General features: G+C 39.4%; 1 protein-coding gene across 1 annotated transcript in view; it reads right to left on the bottom strand.

Moving 5' to 3' along the window:
• The window catches only part of TAF4B (TATA-box binding protein associated factor 4b), a 33,563-nt gene that overhangs the window by 10,840 nt on the left and 2,684 nt on the right, over positions 1-20,039 (bottom strand). The window contains exons 2-10 of the mRNA XM_053467890.1: positions 17,836-17,981; positions 17,476-17,583; positions 16,128-16,853; positions 15,556-15,678; positions 14,968-15,057; positions 13,653-13,895; positions 12,085-12,220; positions 11,349-11,445; positions 556-725 (exon numbers count right to left, since the gene is read on the bottom strand). Coding sequence (XP_053323865.1) covers positions 556-725; positions 11,349-11,445; positions 12,085-12,220; positions 13,653-13,895; positions 14,968-15,057; positions 15,556-15,678; positions 16,128-16,853; positions 17,476-17,583; positions 17,836-17,981 — 1,839 coding nt within the window. The remainder of the gene's footprint in view (positions 1-555; positions 726-11,348; positions 11,446-12,084; positions 12,221-13,652; positions 13,896-14,967; positions 15,058-15,555; positions 15,679-16,127; positions 16,854-17,475; positions 17,584-17,835; positions 17,982-20,039) is intronic.

The following is a 20,039-nucleotide window of genomic DNA, read 5'->3' as shown; positions in this document are numbered from 1 at the left end:
CGCGAAGTATAGGCAGTGTTTCGTAAGGCCTTCAGAATATATCAGCTTGCAAGGTCACTTTTAGGACACCAATATTAAGTATACAAAAAATATTGTCTTGACAGAAGAGAATTTTAAAACAATAACACACAGCTACTGTAACAATCAACATTTGAATTAGAAATGTTGTGTTCATGGCCAGTGGATAAAAATACACATTCTCACATTTCATCTTTTAGAAACAGAATACAATAATTATGACATACATCTAAAGAAATAGAAACATCTTTAGTCCAAAAAAAAGTTAGCTAATACACATAAGTGGCTTAATGTGCTTTGTTATTTAATGATGTGCTTGAGCATTATGATGCGCTTTAAGAAATACTGATAATGTTTTATACGGTCTTATACTTGCGAGCCAGAAATCTAAGAGGAAAATGCCCTACAGAGATACAACGCCATAGACGAGAGAGGGAAATAAATAGAAGAAAATACGTTTCTTGCAACTATAACAAATAAACCTCGGATGAAAGCTTTTAAAAATAACTTTAGCACATCCACTGTGCTTTGCCTTACCTATGTCTAGGATTCGGTTTTGCAGAGCGGATATAAAAAGGAAAGGCTCATCGTGGCATGACCGAATCACTGCACCCACAAACTGTGAATTAGTTGCCAAGATGCAGGCATTTTCTTCATTGATGTTAACACCAGCCATAGAAGTAACATCATTAATATCATCCTCCTCTCTACAAACAAATTAAGAAACAAAAATCTTATTTTGAGAACCTGAAATACAATGTTTTTAAGAATTTTACAGTACACTTGGAATTCACTTTGCGTCTGAGAAAACTTAAGCACTTCTATGTACCAATGATGCAAAGTACAAAGATATAAAAAAATTAAATGTGATTAAATTTGGAATCATTTCTTATTTCTGAGAAACAAGTGCCCAATAAGTACTCAAACTTCACAAAAAACATGTAACGTTACCCAGCCTAAAGCCGACGATCATCTGACACACCATGGTTCTACAGCTCTAGGAATAAGATCTGTTGGTTTTCCTCTAAATTGGTATAAGTAGTGAGTGAAAATGAGGGTCACCCACTGCAAGTGCAGTGTGAAAATATGATTGGATTGCCCATCTGTTTTGGACAGAAAGGGTGTTTATTCATTAAAGGGAGAGATGACAGGAGAGTCTGCTATGGTTTTAATTCTCTCTCTTCACAACTCAATATGAAGGGCCAGCACTATCAGGTTTCAGGTGAGGTTATTATTAAATGGGAGAGAACACTTTGAAGACGTCTCACTGATTTAACTATGCATTATACAGCGCCAGCCAAGCTCTTTCTGCAGCAAAAGCTCATTGGCGTTGGACTTTCATAATGTATGGTGTCGACTCTCCCTGATCCTACAATCCTCACCTTTACAACATGGCTGCATAACATAATGCAATGTACGACACAATGGTCCTGTTGTCTGATTAGAAACAGAAATCACTATTCTGATATATCCTTAATGTATTCATACACAACTAATATAGAATATATTTATTAGCTGTGCACATCTAATTTTGATTGTATTTAAAACATCACAGAGCTTCTAACTTTTGAAAGTTACCCTACTTTTCGGCCTTCAGAAACATTTAGAAAAACAGATAATTATTACAATCTCTGGATGTTGGGTCCAGGCTTCTCAGTGAACCATATGCACATGAACAAGGTGTGTATATATATATATTATATATATATATATAGCTGAAAAACACAGAAGGAAAGGAAATCTGGACAATTTTAATCAAATCATTTGGCTTCATGTTTTCAGCCAATAAACTATAGAATACAAATCCAGGTCATCTGGTATGTTAATAATTACCTACATTAATTTACCTAAACTTCAGGTTGTAGTATTTTAAACACAAAAATGCAAATCAAGCAAACATTCATTAGGGTCTTATTCAGCTCAAGTTCTAATGTGCATTTTTGGAGGCTGGTTTTAGTGCTAATTGCATTGATTAACTGGTGACAAGAATACCGGTTCTCAGTTGGTTCCAGTAGTCAACTTTAAATGAAGTTCTGGTCCTAAATTGCTTTCTGTTGAAATTGAAGGACTCTAGAAATGCTATATGAAAATGGTAGAATTTCATTTTCACTCCAATGTAATGTCCGGGAGATATCTCAAAAGGTATGCGTGAATTTTACCACAAGACAGGAGGTTTCATAATTTGCATAAACTTTCTTTACTGTACCACCAATAGCAGCAAAGAAACTCAAAACAACAGAAGAACATAGCCAATGAATGATCAACATCTATATATATAATTTCCCCACTGTCACTCCTCTTCCTCTTCTTTGTTATTATTGTATTTAATAAAATGAAGATTATGCCATCACCGAGGCTAAAATAATCTTAAATTCATTGTTACAGACCAACTAAAGTCTAAAACACAACATAAGTGTTAATTTTGTTTAGTCGTAGTCAACAGCATGTTTTTTTGGAAAACACTACATCTATTAAAGATCCTTTTATGTAACTAGGCACATGTAATGTGGACACACAAACAAAGTCTGTTTTCATACATGAAGCAGAAGAAAAAAATTACTATCAAGGGAAAGAGTATTCTAGGCTAACAGAACAAAAAGGAAAAAAGAAACAAATCAAATTACTTGCAGATCACTACTGGCTACAAAATGTCAGATGTCATTAAGATGCACATTATGTACTGCAGTTTTATTTTTTTTATTTTTATTTTAGGCAAGTTAGCCTGCAAGGTATATGTAAGAGTGCTAATCGATTTCCATAAGTTTTTTTTATGCCCACATAACCACTCTATTTTTCTGACTGATGGACCCTGCAGGATTTATGCTATTCACAGAAGTTAGGTCCTTTGCTTTTGGCACATAAGTCAGGCAACAGATATAATGTCTAAAGATGACTACATGTGGATCAAAGCCACAGAAGGCTAAAACTTTAAAAACCTGGGCCTGGGAAGAGAGGAAGCGGACAACTTTCAAAATATAATATTCCACTCAGCCATGTATTATGAGATTATCGCATCTGAGAAATGCTGCAACATGTTTTCACCATTCCTATTTAGCAGTTTTTGTGAAGCCAAAGTTGATATATCCAAGATTGTCAGTGATCTGCTTTAGTTCATCAATCTATGTCTATATGTATTTATATACACACATACATACTCATAATCTTGTTATCATGGCACCTGTCAGCGGGTGGGATATATTAGGCAGCAAGTGAACATTTCGGCCTCAAAGTTGATGTATTAGAAGCAGGAAAAATGGGCAAGCATAACGATCTGAGACTTTGATAAGGCTGTGATGGCTAGACTACTGGGTAAGAGCATCTTCAAAATTGCAGCTCTTGTGGGGTGTTCCCGATCTGCAGTAGTCAGTACCTATCAAAAGTGATCCAAGCTAGGAAAAGCAGTGAACCGGCGACAAGATCATGGGCGGCCAAGGGTCATTGATGCATGTGGGGGGCAAAGGCTTGCCAGTGTGGTCAAATCCAACAGACGAGCTGCTGTAGCTCAAATTGCTGAAAAAGTTAATGCTGGTTCTGACAGAAAGGTGTCAGAAGACAGAGTGCATCACAGTTTGTTGCATATGGGGCCACATAGCCGCAGACCAGTCAGGGTGTCCATGCTGACCCCTGTCCACTGCCGAAAGCACCTACAATGGGCACGTGACCGTACCACTGGACCACAGAGCAAAGGAAGAAGATGGCCTGGTCTGATGAATCTTTTTTTTTTCCCATCAGGCAGGTGGTCAATTTTATGGCAGTGTATATAGTACAATGTAAAAGTTTTAGACAGGTGTGAAAAAATGCTATAACCATGCTTTCAAAAAAAAATAGACATAGCTTACTTTTAATATTTAACATGGAAACACTCATTCTTGTAGTGCTCTCCAGCCTTTCAGCAAACAAACTGCTACAGCCAAATCTTTAATTTTGACGCATCAGTTCAGAGAACCTAATGTCATTTTTCTGCACCCCAGTTCCTGTATTCTCATGGATAGTTAAGTCGCTTTGCGTTGTTTCCACATTAGAGGTATGGCTTCATGAAGACCATTTCTGACCAGATGCCGATGCTGAGCTGGCACTACTGGACATTTTCCGACTGCGATGGGAAGCAAGCATGATGCTTTCACTAAGATTTCTTGGCCAACCACTGTGTCTATGGTCCTCAACATTGCCCATTTCTTCGTAGCTCTTCAAGAGCTTGGACATCTGGAAACCCTTGTTTGCCTGTGAGAGACCTTGCTGATGCAGTATAACTACACCTTGGTTCTTGTTGCTGCGCTCAATCTTGCAATGGTGTATGATTTTTTTTAATATTAATCCCTTACGTACCGATGACGTACCTGGTACTTCCTGGTTGGGTTTCACCCACAGACCAGGACATACCAGGTACGTCATCGATGATGCGCGATCCAGCGTCGCTATGGATGCTGGGATTGCGAGGGGCGGCTGCTACTGACCAAGCGTGTCCCAAGCGATTCGTAGCAGCCACTCCCCCTCAATTCCGTGCACGTGATCGCTTTGAAGAGAATCATGAGCACGGAATTAAAATATTTAAATAAAACTGCGGTCTTCAAGGGAAGACACAGTCCGAGAAAGCCGGTACGGAAGGGGTTAAACAGTCCTCTGCAACCTCACCATGTTTTTCAGATTAATTCCCCCTACACAGCTGTTTCGGCTGTAGGTAATGATTGTCTTTCAGCCTACGTATTATATTGATGCTCATTAGCACCTGTATATGATTAGCAATTACACCAAACTCCTAACTGATGCTGTTTTGAAAGGGTGGTCACACCAAATATTGATCTGATTTAGATTTTTCTCCTGTTCACTCACTTTACATCATTTGGTTAAATGATAAAAAACGTACTTTCTACATTACAATGTACAACGTAACATTTTTCAAGTTTGCTTAAAACATATCCATAGTATTTATAAATAAATATATACTACTACACTATGTATGTATATGTAAACATATACACATAAATACAAACATTTATAGATAAGCAGAACAATACAGAAAGAGTACTTAGTGGGTGGTGAAAACACAGAAATAAGTCTTCCAACCTTGTTATGACCTAGGGATATAGTCCTTTAGGCCACAGTGAAAAGCTCTCTCTACACATAAAAATGGATGACTTCTTTTCAAGAAATACGGAATTCTCCCTTAAAGGCATTTCCATTAACTTCCTTACATTTCACATAAAAAAGCTATTAATTAGCCTCAGTGCCTCCTCACAGGAAACCCTAATAAATGAGCAGGGCCACTCATATGTCTTTGAAGCCGCCAAATTAATTGATCTACAAATGGGATCTTTCCAAGCCAAATACATCAAGATATATTACATTTGAATTATACATTAAAAAAATCACAAAAAGTAAAAAAGGACAAAACATCTTTACCCATTCAAACACGATTGAAAAAAGACTGTTCTTCTCAATGTAGTCATTATGGTCATGAACATAGATGCCAGAAGAAAAGACCTCACATCTCTAGGATACCAAATAAAGAAGACTTGGTATGTGGTAAATGTATTACTAGAAGTTTGGCAAAGATTTTTTCCCTCCAACTAATTGGTGTTTAAGGAGTAGCTGGAAAAAGAAAACTCTTAAGTCTATGCACAAGAAAAAAAAAACAGGCAATAGCTACGAACAAAAGCTAGGAATAAAAGTTCCACATAAAAAAAAGTGATCACAATTTAAAAAAAAGATAAAATCTTTCCCAATTAATAAAAAAAATAACAAAACAGAATTGTCTTATGCATTAACACAAGGCTACCTTTTCTGCTACTGATTCCACTAGTCAAGGCCTACATCTTAGGGTTTAATAAGAGGTGAGTTGCGCTGAAATATTTAATCTCATTTAGGGCTGCAACTAACGATTATTTTAATAATCGATTAATCGGCCGATTATTTTTTCGATTAATCGATTAATCGGATAAAAAAAAACAATATGCAAATTTTTCGTTTATTTAAAAGAATTTAATGAACTGGATGTTAAAAAACAACTTAAAATTTACATTAACATTCTTATTTTGTTATGATGTAATAAAAAACAATATTTTCAAAGTACAAGAACCCAAACACAATATTTATGAAACAAAATAACCCCAAACATTCTGAAAAGAGGTGGACTATTACTGTTCAAGAAACTTTGCCCCAGCACTTTGCACTTTGCACCCAGCACTTTGCACCCAGCACTTTGCACCCAGCACTTTGCACCCAGCCCTGGCACTTTGCACCCAGCACTTTGCACCCAGCACTTTGCCCCAGCCCTGGCACTTTGCATCCAGCACTTTGCACCCAGCATTCAGCACTTTGCACCAGCACTTTGCACTTTGCACCCAGCCCTGGCACTTTGCACCCAGCACTTTGCACCCAGCCCTGGCACTTTGCACCCAGCACTGGCACTTTGCACCCAGCACTTTGCACTGTGCCCCTGCACCCAGTCTCTAACTCTGCCCTGCACCCAGCCCTGCCCCCACATTCTGCCCTGCCCCCACACTCACACTCTGCCCTGCACCCACTCTGCCCTGCACCCACACTCACACCCTGCCCTGCATCCCCACCCCCACTCTGCCCTGCACCCAGTCTCCCACTCTGCTCTGCACCCACACTCACACCCTGCATCCCCACCCCCACTCTGCCCTGCACCCAGTCTCCTGCCCTGCACCCCCCACCCCCACTCTGCCCTGCACCCCCACCCCCACTCTGCCCTGCACCCCCACCCCCACTCTGCCCTGCACCCCCACCCCCACTCTGCCCTGCACCCACACTCACGAACCGCTCTGTGCGAATGGAGCCACTCGCACAGAGCGAACCGCTCTGTGCGAATGGAGCCACTCGCACAGAGCGAACCGCTCTGTGCGAATGGAGCCACTCGCACAGAGCGAACCGCTCTGTGCGAATGGAGCCACTCGCACAGAGCGAACCGCTCTGTGCGAATGGAGCCACTCGCACAGAGCGAACCGCTCTGTGCGAGTGGAGCCACTCGCACAGAGCGAACCGCTCTGTGCGAGTGGAGCCACTCGCACAGAGCGAACCGCTCTGTGCGAGTGGAGCCACTCGCACAGAGCGAACCGCTCTGTGCGAGTGGCTCCATTCGCACAGAGCGATTCGCTCTGTGCGAGTGGCTCTGTGCGATCCGTGCACATAGACATGAAGAATACTTACCTCCGGAACGCGTCACATCCGTCACGTAGCTAGAAGGCGGAGACTGCAGAGCGTGTAGCAGAAGCGGGGAACGCTCGCGGAGGTAAGTAAAAGGAGCCGAGTGCTCCAACAACGAATTGATCACTCGATTAATCGATAACGGAAATCGTTATCGATGATTTCCGTTATCGATTATTATCGATTTTATCGATTCGTTGTTTCAGCTCTAATCTCATTTTACATCATGAAGGGCAAACCCAGGTGAAAATGTCCGTAAAAATACCGCACTGCTAGAGCTAAGATATTATCGCACCAATTTCAAGATCAATTAAGTTGCGTTGCTCTTGCAGGACAAGCTCCGCAGGGCTCATCCTCAATCGTCACCTCCATGAGATTAAATCCGTAATGCCGACTAATGTGCAACTAATATTTTGATGAAGAAACCTCATAGCGGACCTACAACTTCAAGCTCAAACATAACTGTGCGTGTTTGTATTTGTGTAAAACACCTTCGCAATGTCAGAAAACAGACATCAATATCGCAGTTACCATTAACCGCACTTTTCATGACTGCAATGTTCTATGGGTCAACGTCTCGTCAACATTAGCTACAAGACGAACTTCTGACTATTTTGGTAGCGCTGTGCTTTCAGCATGTTATTAAACAAAATAGTAAAATGGGATGAGATATTTTTTTGGTGGAATAACTCATCTTTCCATATTATCATTTTTGGTACTCTGGTTTTCCAAAGTGCTTTCTTTTTATACCAAGAAAAAAAACTTCTCAAAGGCCCTAAAGCAAGACATAAAAGAGGACAAAGTATGGCAACACCCTTCGTGGAAAATTATGGAGGAAAAGATTGAGCTTCTTGGGGGGGGGGGCCCTGTTTCTTTTTACCCGGCAGAAGTAATCGCAACTTCCAAACAAACAACTTTTAGTCTGGAATTTAATAGGCCGTAGCAGTTATATGTGCAGACTGGAAATAATTGTGCCACTCGAGTGTGGCATTTCCAGTTTTAAAAGTATAAACATTACCCTAGGCCTGTTAAAATGTACCTTTTTCCAAACCATGCTAATGGAACGCATCTACATAAAATAAAAAATATGCATAAAGGTGCTTTTTTATTTCTCAGTGGAAAAAAGTGACTTTTTTTTGCATACTGTGTGGCTCCTGGGTTAGCGGCAACAGTTCTTAAAACCATTATACAGCTGTATGTTAACTCTTTCGGCTCTGACACACTCTGCCAAGGTGCAACAATCCAGATTCTCTCATCTGTCTCCAGACCGCTATGGGGGAGCTGGGAATTTGCAATCATATTTTATTGCATGTTTGTGCCATAAAACATTTCCGAATAAAAGGATGAAAGAGCATATTCCCCCGCGAATCCACTGAATTTAAATTAGTCTAATAAGATGTAGGTATTATTGTCTTATTTTAATGTTCTAATGCTGCACTAAGCCCCTCGGGAACCTGTGTTAAATTAGGTACTGCACCTAATTGAAGCCACCCTGATGGGGATATAAAAATGAATGAGCTGCCCAGTCATGTGTTGGATAATAACATGAGCCTCTGGCACCCTCTAGTGGTTTAGCAAACCAATGAATTCTTCAGTAAATCACAAATTCGCCTGTTTTGGCTAATACAAGCCTGATATTAAATCATAGAAACATACTACAGCAAATATGAACCACTTGGATCACATAGTCTACCCATTTTTCCTGATTCAAAGAATCAGACCTTAATCAGTTCTTGCTCTTGTCTTAGATTCAGGATATCTTTATGCACTTTGACACATTTTCTAAATTCCCTTACTGTATTAGCTTCTTGTGCTGGGAGGCTGTTCCATTTATCTACCACCTCAACTTACTTACATTGCCTCTAACCTCGTTCAGGACCAGGGCTTTCTCATAGCTAAAGGAACAGGAGGTTTTTTTGTCATTTTTAAACCATGATTCTTCTTTCCCATATTTGATGAACCTGCACAAAGTATACATTGTTTTGTCGGGTCTTCTTTTAAAATCATATATACATAAAACATAATTATTAGTGATAACAGAAAAAAAAAATCTAAAATAAAAAAAAATTCTTCTGTGTTGTAGGTGCCACATCTAAACAATGACCCAATTTATGTTCAGCAACATCTCCTGATTAGTCATATCCCACATGCATATTTTTATGCTTCAATAGGGCCACATCCACCTTTTACATCTTACCCTATATTACTTATATTTTAATAACTTTGTTTCTCCATCTCCTCCCCCTTATCTGCCAGTGCTGATCACACTGTGATCAGCAAGTAAGGCTCTATAGACATGCACTGGGGAGCAATCCGAGATCCGTACAGGGTCTACATGAGTCTCTCCTTTACTCCAGTGAGCTTCTGGTGGGTGTCAGGACTCGCCTACTGCTTGCGTGATCTGGCATTACTTGTATAACAGTGTCTGCCGCTCATGCCAAGCACCATTACAATCAATCAGTCTGCAGGAAGAAGCTTGTGCGAATGAACCATAAACGATTCAGAGAAATTTTTGTTTTTGGACTTTCGGTTCGGATGAAATTTGGAGGTTTTTCTTTGTTCATTTAGAAACAATATTTGTTGCCACTCAATCTCACTCGTGTTCTCTCACACACTCTCTCTCTCTCTCTCTCTCTCTCTCTCTCTCTCTGAGTCTCCCTACCTTATCCGCCGACCACTTCTGTGTCAGTTTCCTGAATCTCAGGTGGTTGTCTTGATCTGGCCTCCCGGACCACTTACGCAAAAGGGCAGAGCCTCCTCACACACTGTCTCCCCAGACTGGAGGAACAGGGGAGAGGCTGTCCCTGTGACCCTGGCTCTTTTAATGGAAGTACTCCTGGAGACAGAATAATGCAGCGGCATCTGCAGAGAAAGAGAAGCCTTTCTGCAACTCTCCTTCTCCGCAAATTCATCTGCATTTTTCTGGCTTCTCTGACCAAAAAGGCAGGGACACAGGGGGGACAGCCTTGAACCCGGTCCTTCAATCAGGCTCTATTCTTTTGTGGAAAAGCTCCGAGGGGCAAGGTTAACTGAACCGATACCGGGGAGAAGCGAACAAAGAAAGAAGACAGAGGATGAGGCAAGAGAAGACACGGACACAGAAGTGGTCTGCAGAAGGTATGGAGAAATTGAGAAAGAGCATGAGTGAGAGTAAAAAAGCAACAAAATGCAAACGAAAACTCAAAACTCTCAGCTGCGTTTTCATTTGTTTTGTTAGGGTGCCTTCTCTTTTTCGGACATCTGTACATTTCGTTAACATTGTAATTATATATATTTAATCTTTCACAAATGTATGCATATATCAATATATTGTGGTTGTAGTTTATTCCCTTTAACTGACTATCCTTATATACTCTGTGTGTTTGTATTATAGATATATAATTGTTACTTTCTCTGCGTTAACAGACAGTTCACCATAGCTGAAAATTAAGCATCAACAATGTGTTCTACAAAGATTCGACTAAAAGCTGCACCTCGTAATTCTCAGCAGGTGTAGGTAAGCTGTAGGTCTGGAGCATCGCACTTCTCACCTAGATAATGATATACTATTATGAAAGACCAACTCTGGTAGGTTTTGTACAAGGTTTGACCTTTCTGTAACCTTGGCACCTTCTTTCTGGACCACTATTTACCACTAATTATAATGAAGATTCAACCATAAGCATAATGAGCATACATTATTGATACATATCTGCTGTTCTCCTTTGCACCTTACAATCTTCACTACAAAACCCCTATATCTTACCACTTCCAGATAAATTCAGCATCTTTTAACGTAAAATAACAATTGTATTGTCCGATTAACAAAGATATATTCAAGCTTGCAAATAAACATCCTAATAAAAAATATAAATTTACAGTTCTGTCAATCACCCAAAACGTGCAGAAGTGCATAAAACGAATTTCCATATACATTACAAAATTAGAAAATCATACCTGTTCTTATGTTGAGTGCCCACTATGTGGCCTATAAGCAGTAACATTTCACAGTTTTTCTGTACGCTTAAGAACTTTGCCCCAGAAAATCTGTCCAATGGTGTTTATCGCAAAGAACAGCATTACACTGACAAACTAATCAAAGGAAGAATCATGAATACAAAATGCTTATTCTGCTTCTTTCACACGACCCTCATCATTTAGATAGCTCATGTTATTTTCATTACCTGAAGCATGTCGTGCCATTTTCTTTTATGGGTAGAGGAGATGCTTGAAGGGAAATAACTTTATTTCCTGGCAGGGTGATTTGTTTCACAACAGAACCTGAGAGAGAGAAAACAAGAGGAAACATATCCAATTAATTAGCGACTGTGCATTTAAAAGACATCCAAGTACACTAAAAAAGGCACTATAATTCCACTCATACTTTTACCAAGGATGACCATGGTGAGACAATAACTCTTCCTAATAAAGCTCCAACTAATCGCTGCTGGGGGTGTAAAGTTTGCTTAAAAAAACCCATATATCATGGCTCTAGCGAAGACACAGTCGGATATGTTTTTGTAATAACTGCAGGCAAGTAGCACTTCTAAAGATCTCGTTGTGGATCTACCCGATGTGCTAAATGGGATATTCATCAGCATAAAAAAGCAGAAGCTGATGCCGTCCCATGTGGCTAAGAGACCCTGCACATCATGTGCCATTGTTACAATACACATCCCAGTACCCATAATCAGCAATGCAGACCGGCCATGTAACCAATTCTTGTAACTGTAACTCAGGATTGCAAAAGTCTTAAAGAAAATGTAATTAAAAGAACTATTACAAGATACACAAAACAAGTTTTTTTTTGTAAACATGCAAGAAAATAGAAAATGTCTTCTAAATGGAAAAGCAATTACCATAGGGCAAAAAAATAGATGAAAGTAGCACGTGTTGTTTTTCTTGGCTTTTAGCACATACCTGGTGGCAACCGGCCAGCCTGGAGAAGAGAGCTCACGGTGATTTTTCTTTCTCCGGGTTTCTGACCTGTAAGGATCGAAGACTGCGGCAGTGCGGCCACGTGCTGCACAACGCCTCTATTTGGCTGCTGGACTACCTGAAGAAGTGGCGTAAAAAGTTAGAAGGCAAAGAAAAAGCTGGTCCCTTCATGCTTCAGTTTGCAAACGGAAAGGCAACCATCAACATGTTCAATCAACCAAAACTGCTAGTGGCAAGTGTGTCTAGTCCGCAGTTTACACACATCACGCTCGTGAAACCTCAAGCATACTTTTGTCTTGATATGACAACGAGAAATCTCACCAGTTGTTTACATTAATATCTAACAACATAAACTTGTCCAGATGGCCCTAATCCCTTGAGACACGCAGGCCTATCCTACCGCAAGTCATGAACGTCTCACGATTCATCATTACTGCAGTTTATTCAAATGTCAAGCAGTAAAATCTGCAAGGTTTTTTTGTGCAGTTTTATTTCACATGGAATTAAATCCGAGAAATCAAAGAATGCTTTTTCGTGATTGTTCTTTTAATCGCACAGGATTTATAAAATTGGGCCACTTATTTAGCTTTAAATACATTCTCAAACAATTATCTATGTCAGAGGATGACAAAAAAAGCCAAGAAAATGCCCTCATTTAAAATTAAATAAAAAATTGGAATTTGTATTAAAGTTATATGTATTATAATTTAAACCAGAACACAAACAGACTTTGTATTGTCTCTTTTTCAGTTACTCAGTACGCTGTACAGAACTTTATAAACCACAGACATTTCCACTGATTGTAACATTAGAATTCTCTCTGTTTCTATAGCTGGTGGTTTTCTATTTTTTTGTATTTTCTAACAAGAATGCATTCATTTATGGCTGTCCATCTGTTATCTATATAGTTGTGTCAAACTGTAATCTACTCCACCTATCAACATCTCAGAGCAAATTCACACACTGATAAATCTCGATGTGATACGTTTGTTGAGGATGACAGACTGCGGCTTTTTTTCTGTGCAACTATATGATATTTTGCTGCCATCAAATGACCAATGTATTCCTTTACACATTATATGGCCAAGAGTATGTAGACACCTAACCATTAGACTTATGTTTCGGAATTCGTACGAATTGCAAATTTACCGAAATTTGTTAAATTAGGTTATTCGTATGAAGCCCCAAAAACGAGGGGAGACCCACCACAAATTGGACGAAACCAAGCAAAAAGCTCAGAATTTTTATCAAAAATTCATGTCCACATTCTCTCTCTCTCTCTCTAAATGTTTCCTTACCTTCTATACCACCATTTCTGCTTCTGCCAACCACCGCTTTTCCGTCATTTTGCCCTCATTTCACATTAAGGCAAATTGGCAGCGCTTGCAGTGACGTCCTCTCCCCCGATGAGAGGATCGAGAGAGGATGCCACTGTTAGCGCCGCCAGGCGCTTTCATGCCCCTATTGTTAGGAGTGCATGGATAAAGTTTGCTTTATATACTGTATAAATATATAATAATGTAATAAGAGTGCAGTATTCTTTCTCTTACCAACTGTTTTATGTTCACAGTCTTCAAGGTGTTTACTGGCTGAGTGGGCATTGAAGTTGTTTGTTGAACCCTGAGTGTAGTTGTACCAACTTGTTTTATGGTATGCACAGGAGGTGTTGCAGTAATCTTTACAAACGATGGAGGGTTAGACCCAGTCACTGATGATGGTGGTGTCTGTTGCCCACATTCTAAAATAAATTCCTGTGAATTTGGCATAAGACGCCGTAGGGCAGGCAAGCTTTTCTGCATCAATAATAAGACAAAACATATAATGAACTCAGATGGATACATATCACTTGTACATAATTAAAAACCATAAACAAAATAATTTCATTTACCAAAAAATAGTTTTCATCTATATATTTGAAAGTATAGTATATTAAAGAAAAACGTGCTGAAGGACAGTTCAGAATATTCTTGTTTCCTAACTGACAGTGAACAGTGGCCTTTACAGCCATGAAACCCCATACGCAACAAACTGCGATGCAATGTGTGTTCTGACACCTTTCTACCTTCAGCATTAACTTCTTCGGTAATTTGAGTTACAGCAGCTCGTCTGATGGTTTTGACCACACAGGCCACCCTTCGTCCCTCACGTGCATCAATAAGCCTTGGCTGCCCCTGTCGCCGGTTCACTGCTTTTCCTTCCTTGGAGTTTTGGAGATGCAGTTTTGGAGATGCTCTGACCCAGTCGTCTAGCCATCACAATTTGGCCCTTGTCAAAAGTCACTCAGATCCTTACGCTTGCCCATTTTCCTTGCTTCTAACACATCAACTTTGAGGACAAAATGTTCACTTGCTGGCTAATACATCCCACCCACTGATAGGTGCCATGACAACAAGATCATCAGTGTTATTCACTTCACCTGTCAGTGGTCATAATGTTACGGCTGATCGGTGTATGTGCTCAGTAAAAGTTAGACATTCATATATCTTTCTTTTTTTATGTTTTCTTTCTTGTTGCAGGTAGCCTATAGTGCAGCATTCATCCCAAAACATGCCTGACAATAAACTTCAGGGGTGTTCCAGTTAGTTGTGTGGTTGAGATGGGACAAGGAAGGTTAGTGGTGTGTCTCTAAAATGCTCGAGGGGGGGGGGTTCTTTAAGGGTATATATAGTTTGTGGCAATTATTTTTATTTGTTTTTTAGGTATAGTTTTTCCCCAAATCACATGGTGCACATTTTTGGTTCACCTGTGTTAATTCATCAAATTGAGGAGACTTTGGACTTTTGGAGTATTTGTAGCTGTGAATATTAATATTTTCTTCTTTTGTTTCAAATATTGGTCCATTGAGTGGAAAACAAAAACACGTACCTTCAAAAAAGGCACCAGATAAGGTTGTGGTGAAGACTTAAGTTCTTTATACAGTTTCGTAGTAAACTCTTCAGTTTCCATTTTTGAATCCTAAAATTAAAACGCAAAAGGGTAGAAAAAAGTTTTAACTAAAAAGAATAAGTCATTCTGACAATATGCTAATCTGGTCAAACCACTCAATGAACTCAATACATGCATATAAAATACTTTAAAGAAAACATTTTGCATTTAAGGGAGGGTTGAGGTAATTTAATAGCCCTAAACTGAGAGCATTCTACTCGAGCTATTCCCTCCATTGAAGCTATTGGGTACATAGGAAACTGCACTCTAACACAACAATATGGTTCTTAGCCACATAGGGTATCCTTGGAGAGTGGAAGATGACACCAAGTAGAATAAAATTGCCATTTTGAATCTCCATCTTTCCATAAATTCAGCAAAAAAATAAAAGTTGCTCATATATAGCATCAGTAAAATAAGACTCTTGAGGCTGCAAGGAGAAGTAGTATATATAAAGCCATCAAGCAGCACGGTAACTTTTTGCAGCATGCTGTTCATTATATGAAGACAGATTGTATCAAACCTTACAAGCAAATTCTTGACAAGGTTCTTCACATTTTGTCCCATAGTAGGGGACTGTGGTCCACTTGATGCCAGTTTTATTAGGGTTGCAAGGAAGTTCTTACATTTCTTCACATTGTCCAATACATCCTAGAAGAAAAGATCAGATGTTTCAAACTTATTTGGTGCTTAGATGCATTTAACATCTACAAATTTTGCTACAGGGTGTCAGGGCATCAACTAAAGTACTAAAAACATTTCTATGGAACCTAACAGTTGCTGCTCATTCACAAATACATTACCACTGTTTATCTCTTTAACACCATTTACTTATAAGTTTTCAAAACTGTTGCGACTCAAAGGATAACATGAAGGGTTGCATTAGTCCTTTAATGATTAAGACCCAATATGTGTGCAGGAACGAGTGGGGTAATATAATAACAGGCTCAATATTAAAACCTTGCCAAAAATCATGCACCTAGGTCCCAGTAACCCTGGGCGTATTGTTACCAAAACAAAGAAAAGCTATACCCTAAAAGCAAGAATTGCTTAGTTTTTGGAATGTATTGCAGACAACAAATTGACAGTGTTTAACTTACTGTTGCATTCGAAGGCTGCACGTTTGCTGTCACTTTTGGAGGTTCTGCTTTGCAAACCATCACATTAGGGGTTCCAGATGAAGCAGTTGTAGACATTTGTACTGTAACAGGTGCAACAACTTTATTACTACACACTGAAGATGTAACAATAAGAGGGGCTTTGACAGGAGCCGATAAAATTAGGGGGTTCGATTTTCCTTGCTGGGTAGCTGCGGGGGTAACCGGCGTTAACTTGACTGCTGAGGAACTAGTCACAGCTGTCTGAACCAACGATGGGCCGAGAGATTTGACAGCAGCAGTACTGGAAGAGGTAAAGGTTTTATCTGGAGGAAGCATACTTGTTACTGAAGTCGGGGAAATAGTTACAGTACTTGCTGACATAATGGAGGTGCAAGCATTGACTGTTGCAGAAGCAGCTAGAGGTGTAGGCGTTCTTATTGGTAAAACGGTTATAGGTGAACTGCCAGGCACCATCACTGAAGTAGCTGGGATCACCATGGTGGTTGAAGTTGTTGCTGGCGTAGCCACAAAAGAGCCAGTTGATACAGATTTGACTTCTGGAGCCGGAGCTCGAATGATAACTGCAGAATTTCCATGGCTGATAGCCGTTGTCTGAGGGGTAGGAGGTGTGCAGATTTTGACAATTGTAGGTGTAGACACTGTTGTATTTGCTCTACAACCAAGGGATGAAGAGACCTTGACTGCACCACTTGTTGAAGCTAAAGACTGACAGGAAAGAAAGAAACATTACATTTAACACAAAAATGCTGACAAAAAATGCTGAAGCAAACATGCTTCAGGAGTCAAAGTTTATAGGTTTGAAAAGTAGCCTTTTGGTGTCAATGCTGAAAATACATAACAGATGTTTCAAATGCCTCAAAAAGACCAACACTGATAAGCAATGCCACTATAATCTATATGCGACTAGAAAACAGTACGAAAAAAGGCCACAAAATCTATAGGGGAAACGGGGAATGATTAGCTGAACTGAATTTATTTACTCTAAAAAAGAGACATACAAGAGACATACAAGGGGTAATCTCTCTTTTTTTAAGCAAGAAAGAGTATTCTGGTGTACACACAATAATTTAAAAGTTTTTGATTCACGGACTTTTCCAAGAAGTCACGAAGGATATTCTTCCCGTTTTAGTAAAATAAAGTATGGTCATGTATCACAAAGCTCATCATTTACCATCTTCTATCTACATAAACACACATGCACACATTATACAAAATGTGGTGCACACGTATAAGGCAAAAACTCTTGTGTACTAATAGGAAAAACGACTATTATTTTACAGTAGTTTTCCTGTATTATATATAACCTGCCAACGTTAAAGAAACATACCTGTGAAGCAGAACTTCTTTGAACAGTGGTCAGAGTCAGGGAGGCGGTAGGGACTGGAGTCGGTATAGATTTCACTGTGGTGTTTGATAGCAGCTGAGGCTTGGAATTCTTGTAAAAAAAAATAAAACATTCACAACACTTAGACAGATGGGGATGACAAGAAGGTTTGTTTATTAAACTTTCCTCCATGGCTAGTGAAGAATAGTTCAAACTAATGAAGAATAGTTTCCATTGATATGTATGTCAGTTATTGACTGAGGGGAACAGTAACCATGCACATATTATGCCACACACTACAGGAAAATCTGCCTCTTTGGAAATACACAAACATTCAGTCAGAGAAAAGCAGAGTTAGGTTACCTGAACGGCACGTATCTGTACAGTTGGAGTATTTGCAGGTATGGCGTTCTTTGCATTAGAATTTTGCACTTGCGCTTGGGCTCGGGCCAATGCTTGTTGAGACACCAGCATAAGTTGTCCATTTCCACTCCTGATGAGGACCGTACCTGTGATTAAACAAAATAAACTGTAGCAGTAGAACCATCTAGAAAGACATCTCAATCAGCAAACAGCTCCACTGTGTCATACAATTTATTGTTAATCTAACCGGGAAATATTTCGGAGAACTGTTCACTCATAACTAAATTCTCCATCTTGTTCTTTTTTTTATATTATATATATATATATATTATAATAAACGTACAATGAAAAATATTAGCACGTGAACGCGTGATTTTGATACAACCCTTATATGAAAAGTTGCCCTACAGTTACCAGATCGTTACTGATTTTAGGACATTACAAACAAATGCAATTCATGTTACGGTAAAGAAAATAGCTCTCAATTTCAGGCATTGAGTGGGCCCAACCAATTTTAAGTCAATAAGCTTCCATTTTGGTTAAAACTACTCTGTCAGGGTACGTTCACAGGCCACAGACTGGGTTTCAGTGAGTATTGAGCTAATATTGCATGCATTGATGAAGGTATTGTAAATCATTATCTCCCTAATTCCGTTTCTCTGTCTACTCTCCATATACCACAATGCTGTAAACTTCTCTTTTTCTTGAAAATAAAAAAATGTGTAAAAAAAAAAGCAGAAAAACTATTCTGTCAAACAAACAGAGGAATAAAGCAGGTAGTTTACTAAGTATCTGGACATTGCCATGTCTACAGTGAGTGGTCCGTGCTTTTGGGAATATCTACATGGCTTACACAAATATGTAGTATTACATAGCTGTGAAAAATAAAGCCTGTTTATCGATTTTAATAACATTTACATTATCTGGTGCAGATCATTTTACCTTTTAAACAGGAAGTTCCGGTAACTACAATTTGATGACATCACTGCAGCTATTCAGAATGTTTACTCATGGGGCAAACTGACTTAAAACACACTTATCTCATCTAGCATAATATATGATTACATTATAATTAAATGCAGCATTAATAGGCAGTGCTATTTCCAAGTTACTCATATCCATATATTCCAAATCAAAATTGTGTGACTTTTTATCCAATACGCATTGGTTGGTCTCCCATTTCCAACAACCCCAAAGTGTGTGTAAATATATATATATAAAAAAATACGAGGGACGTTCAAAAAGTTTTATATTTTCATTTGAAACAGTGAAGGCGGAGGGGAGTAGTAATTAGTCGTGTCTTAGTTCTGACTGGCAAGCCAGTTGCCCTTGCAGTTTAGTATGAGAGTTTTCACCATGGGGTGAAGATGGCTGCGAAACTTATAAATTGCACCAAAGGGGAACTGTGTTCTGTCATACACTTTTTACGCTTTTTGTGGGCAGAAGGTGTGCCGGGAGCACAAATTCATCTTCGCATGTGTGCTCAGTATGGGGATAAAGTTCTCTCTCGTAGAGTCGTCTATGAGTGGATTGAAAAGTTTGAAAATGGCCGTACTGGTGTGATGGATGCAAAGTGCTCCGGGTGTCCAGCTACAGCCAGGACCACGAAGAATGAAGAAAGAACCCTGGAACTGATTCGTGAAAATAAAAGAATAACAGTTGAAGAGGTTGGAGGAAAGCTGAGTGTGAGTGTTGGATCTGCCTCTGCCCTGATTCCTGACAGCATTAAGTTCAGTAAAGTGTGTGCCAGGTGGGTGCCTAAGCAGCTGACAGAGGAGCCCGTTATTGTGAGCCCGACACATGGCCCGTTATCGTGAAGAAGGTGATGATTTTCTGCAGAAGATAGTCACTGGTGATGAAACGTGGGTTCACCATTATGAACCTGAAAGCAAGTGGCAGAGTATGCAGTGGAAGCATCCATGATCTCCTGTAGCAAAGAAATTCAAGAAGCAACTGTTGGCAGGAAAGTTGATGTTGACCATCTTCTGGGAAAAAGTTGGTACGACATTGGAAAAATTGCATCACAAAGGAAGGTGTCTAAGTAGAAAAGTGATTTTGAAATAAAGAGTTTAAAAAAAAGTGCGGAAACTTTTCGAATGTCCCTCGTATATAAATAATATATGCCGTTCAAACTGACGGACTCCAACTGTTTCTGGCACCTTGGTGCAATAGGCATTTCATCAAATATATACCATATTATATAT

Source organism: Spea bombifrons, chromosome 5, assembly GCF_027358695.1.
Source record: "Spea bombifrons isolate aSpeBom1 chromosome 5, aSpeBom1.2.pri, whole genome shotgun sequence".
Classification (NCBI taxonomy): domain Eukaryota; kingdom Metazoa; phylum Chordata; class Amphibia; order Anura; family Pelobatidae; genus Spea; species Spea bombifrons.
The sequence above is the reverse complement of the archived record's forward strand: the minus strand, read 5'-3'. Positions and strand labels throughout refer to the sequence as shown.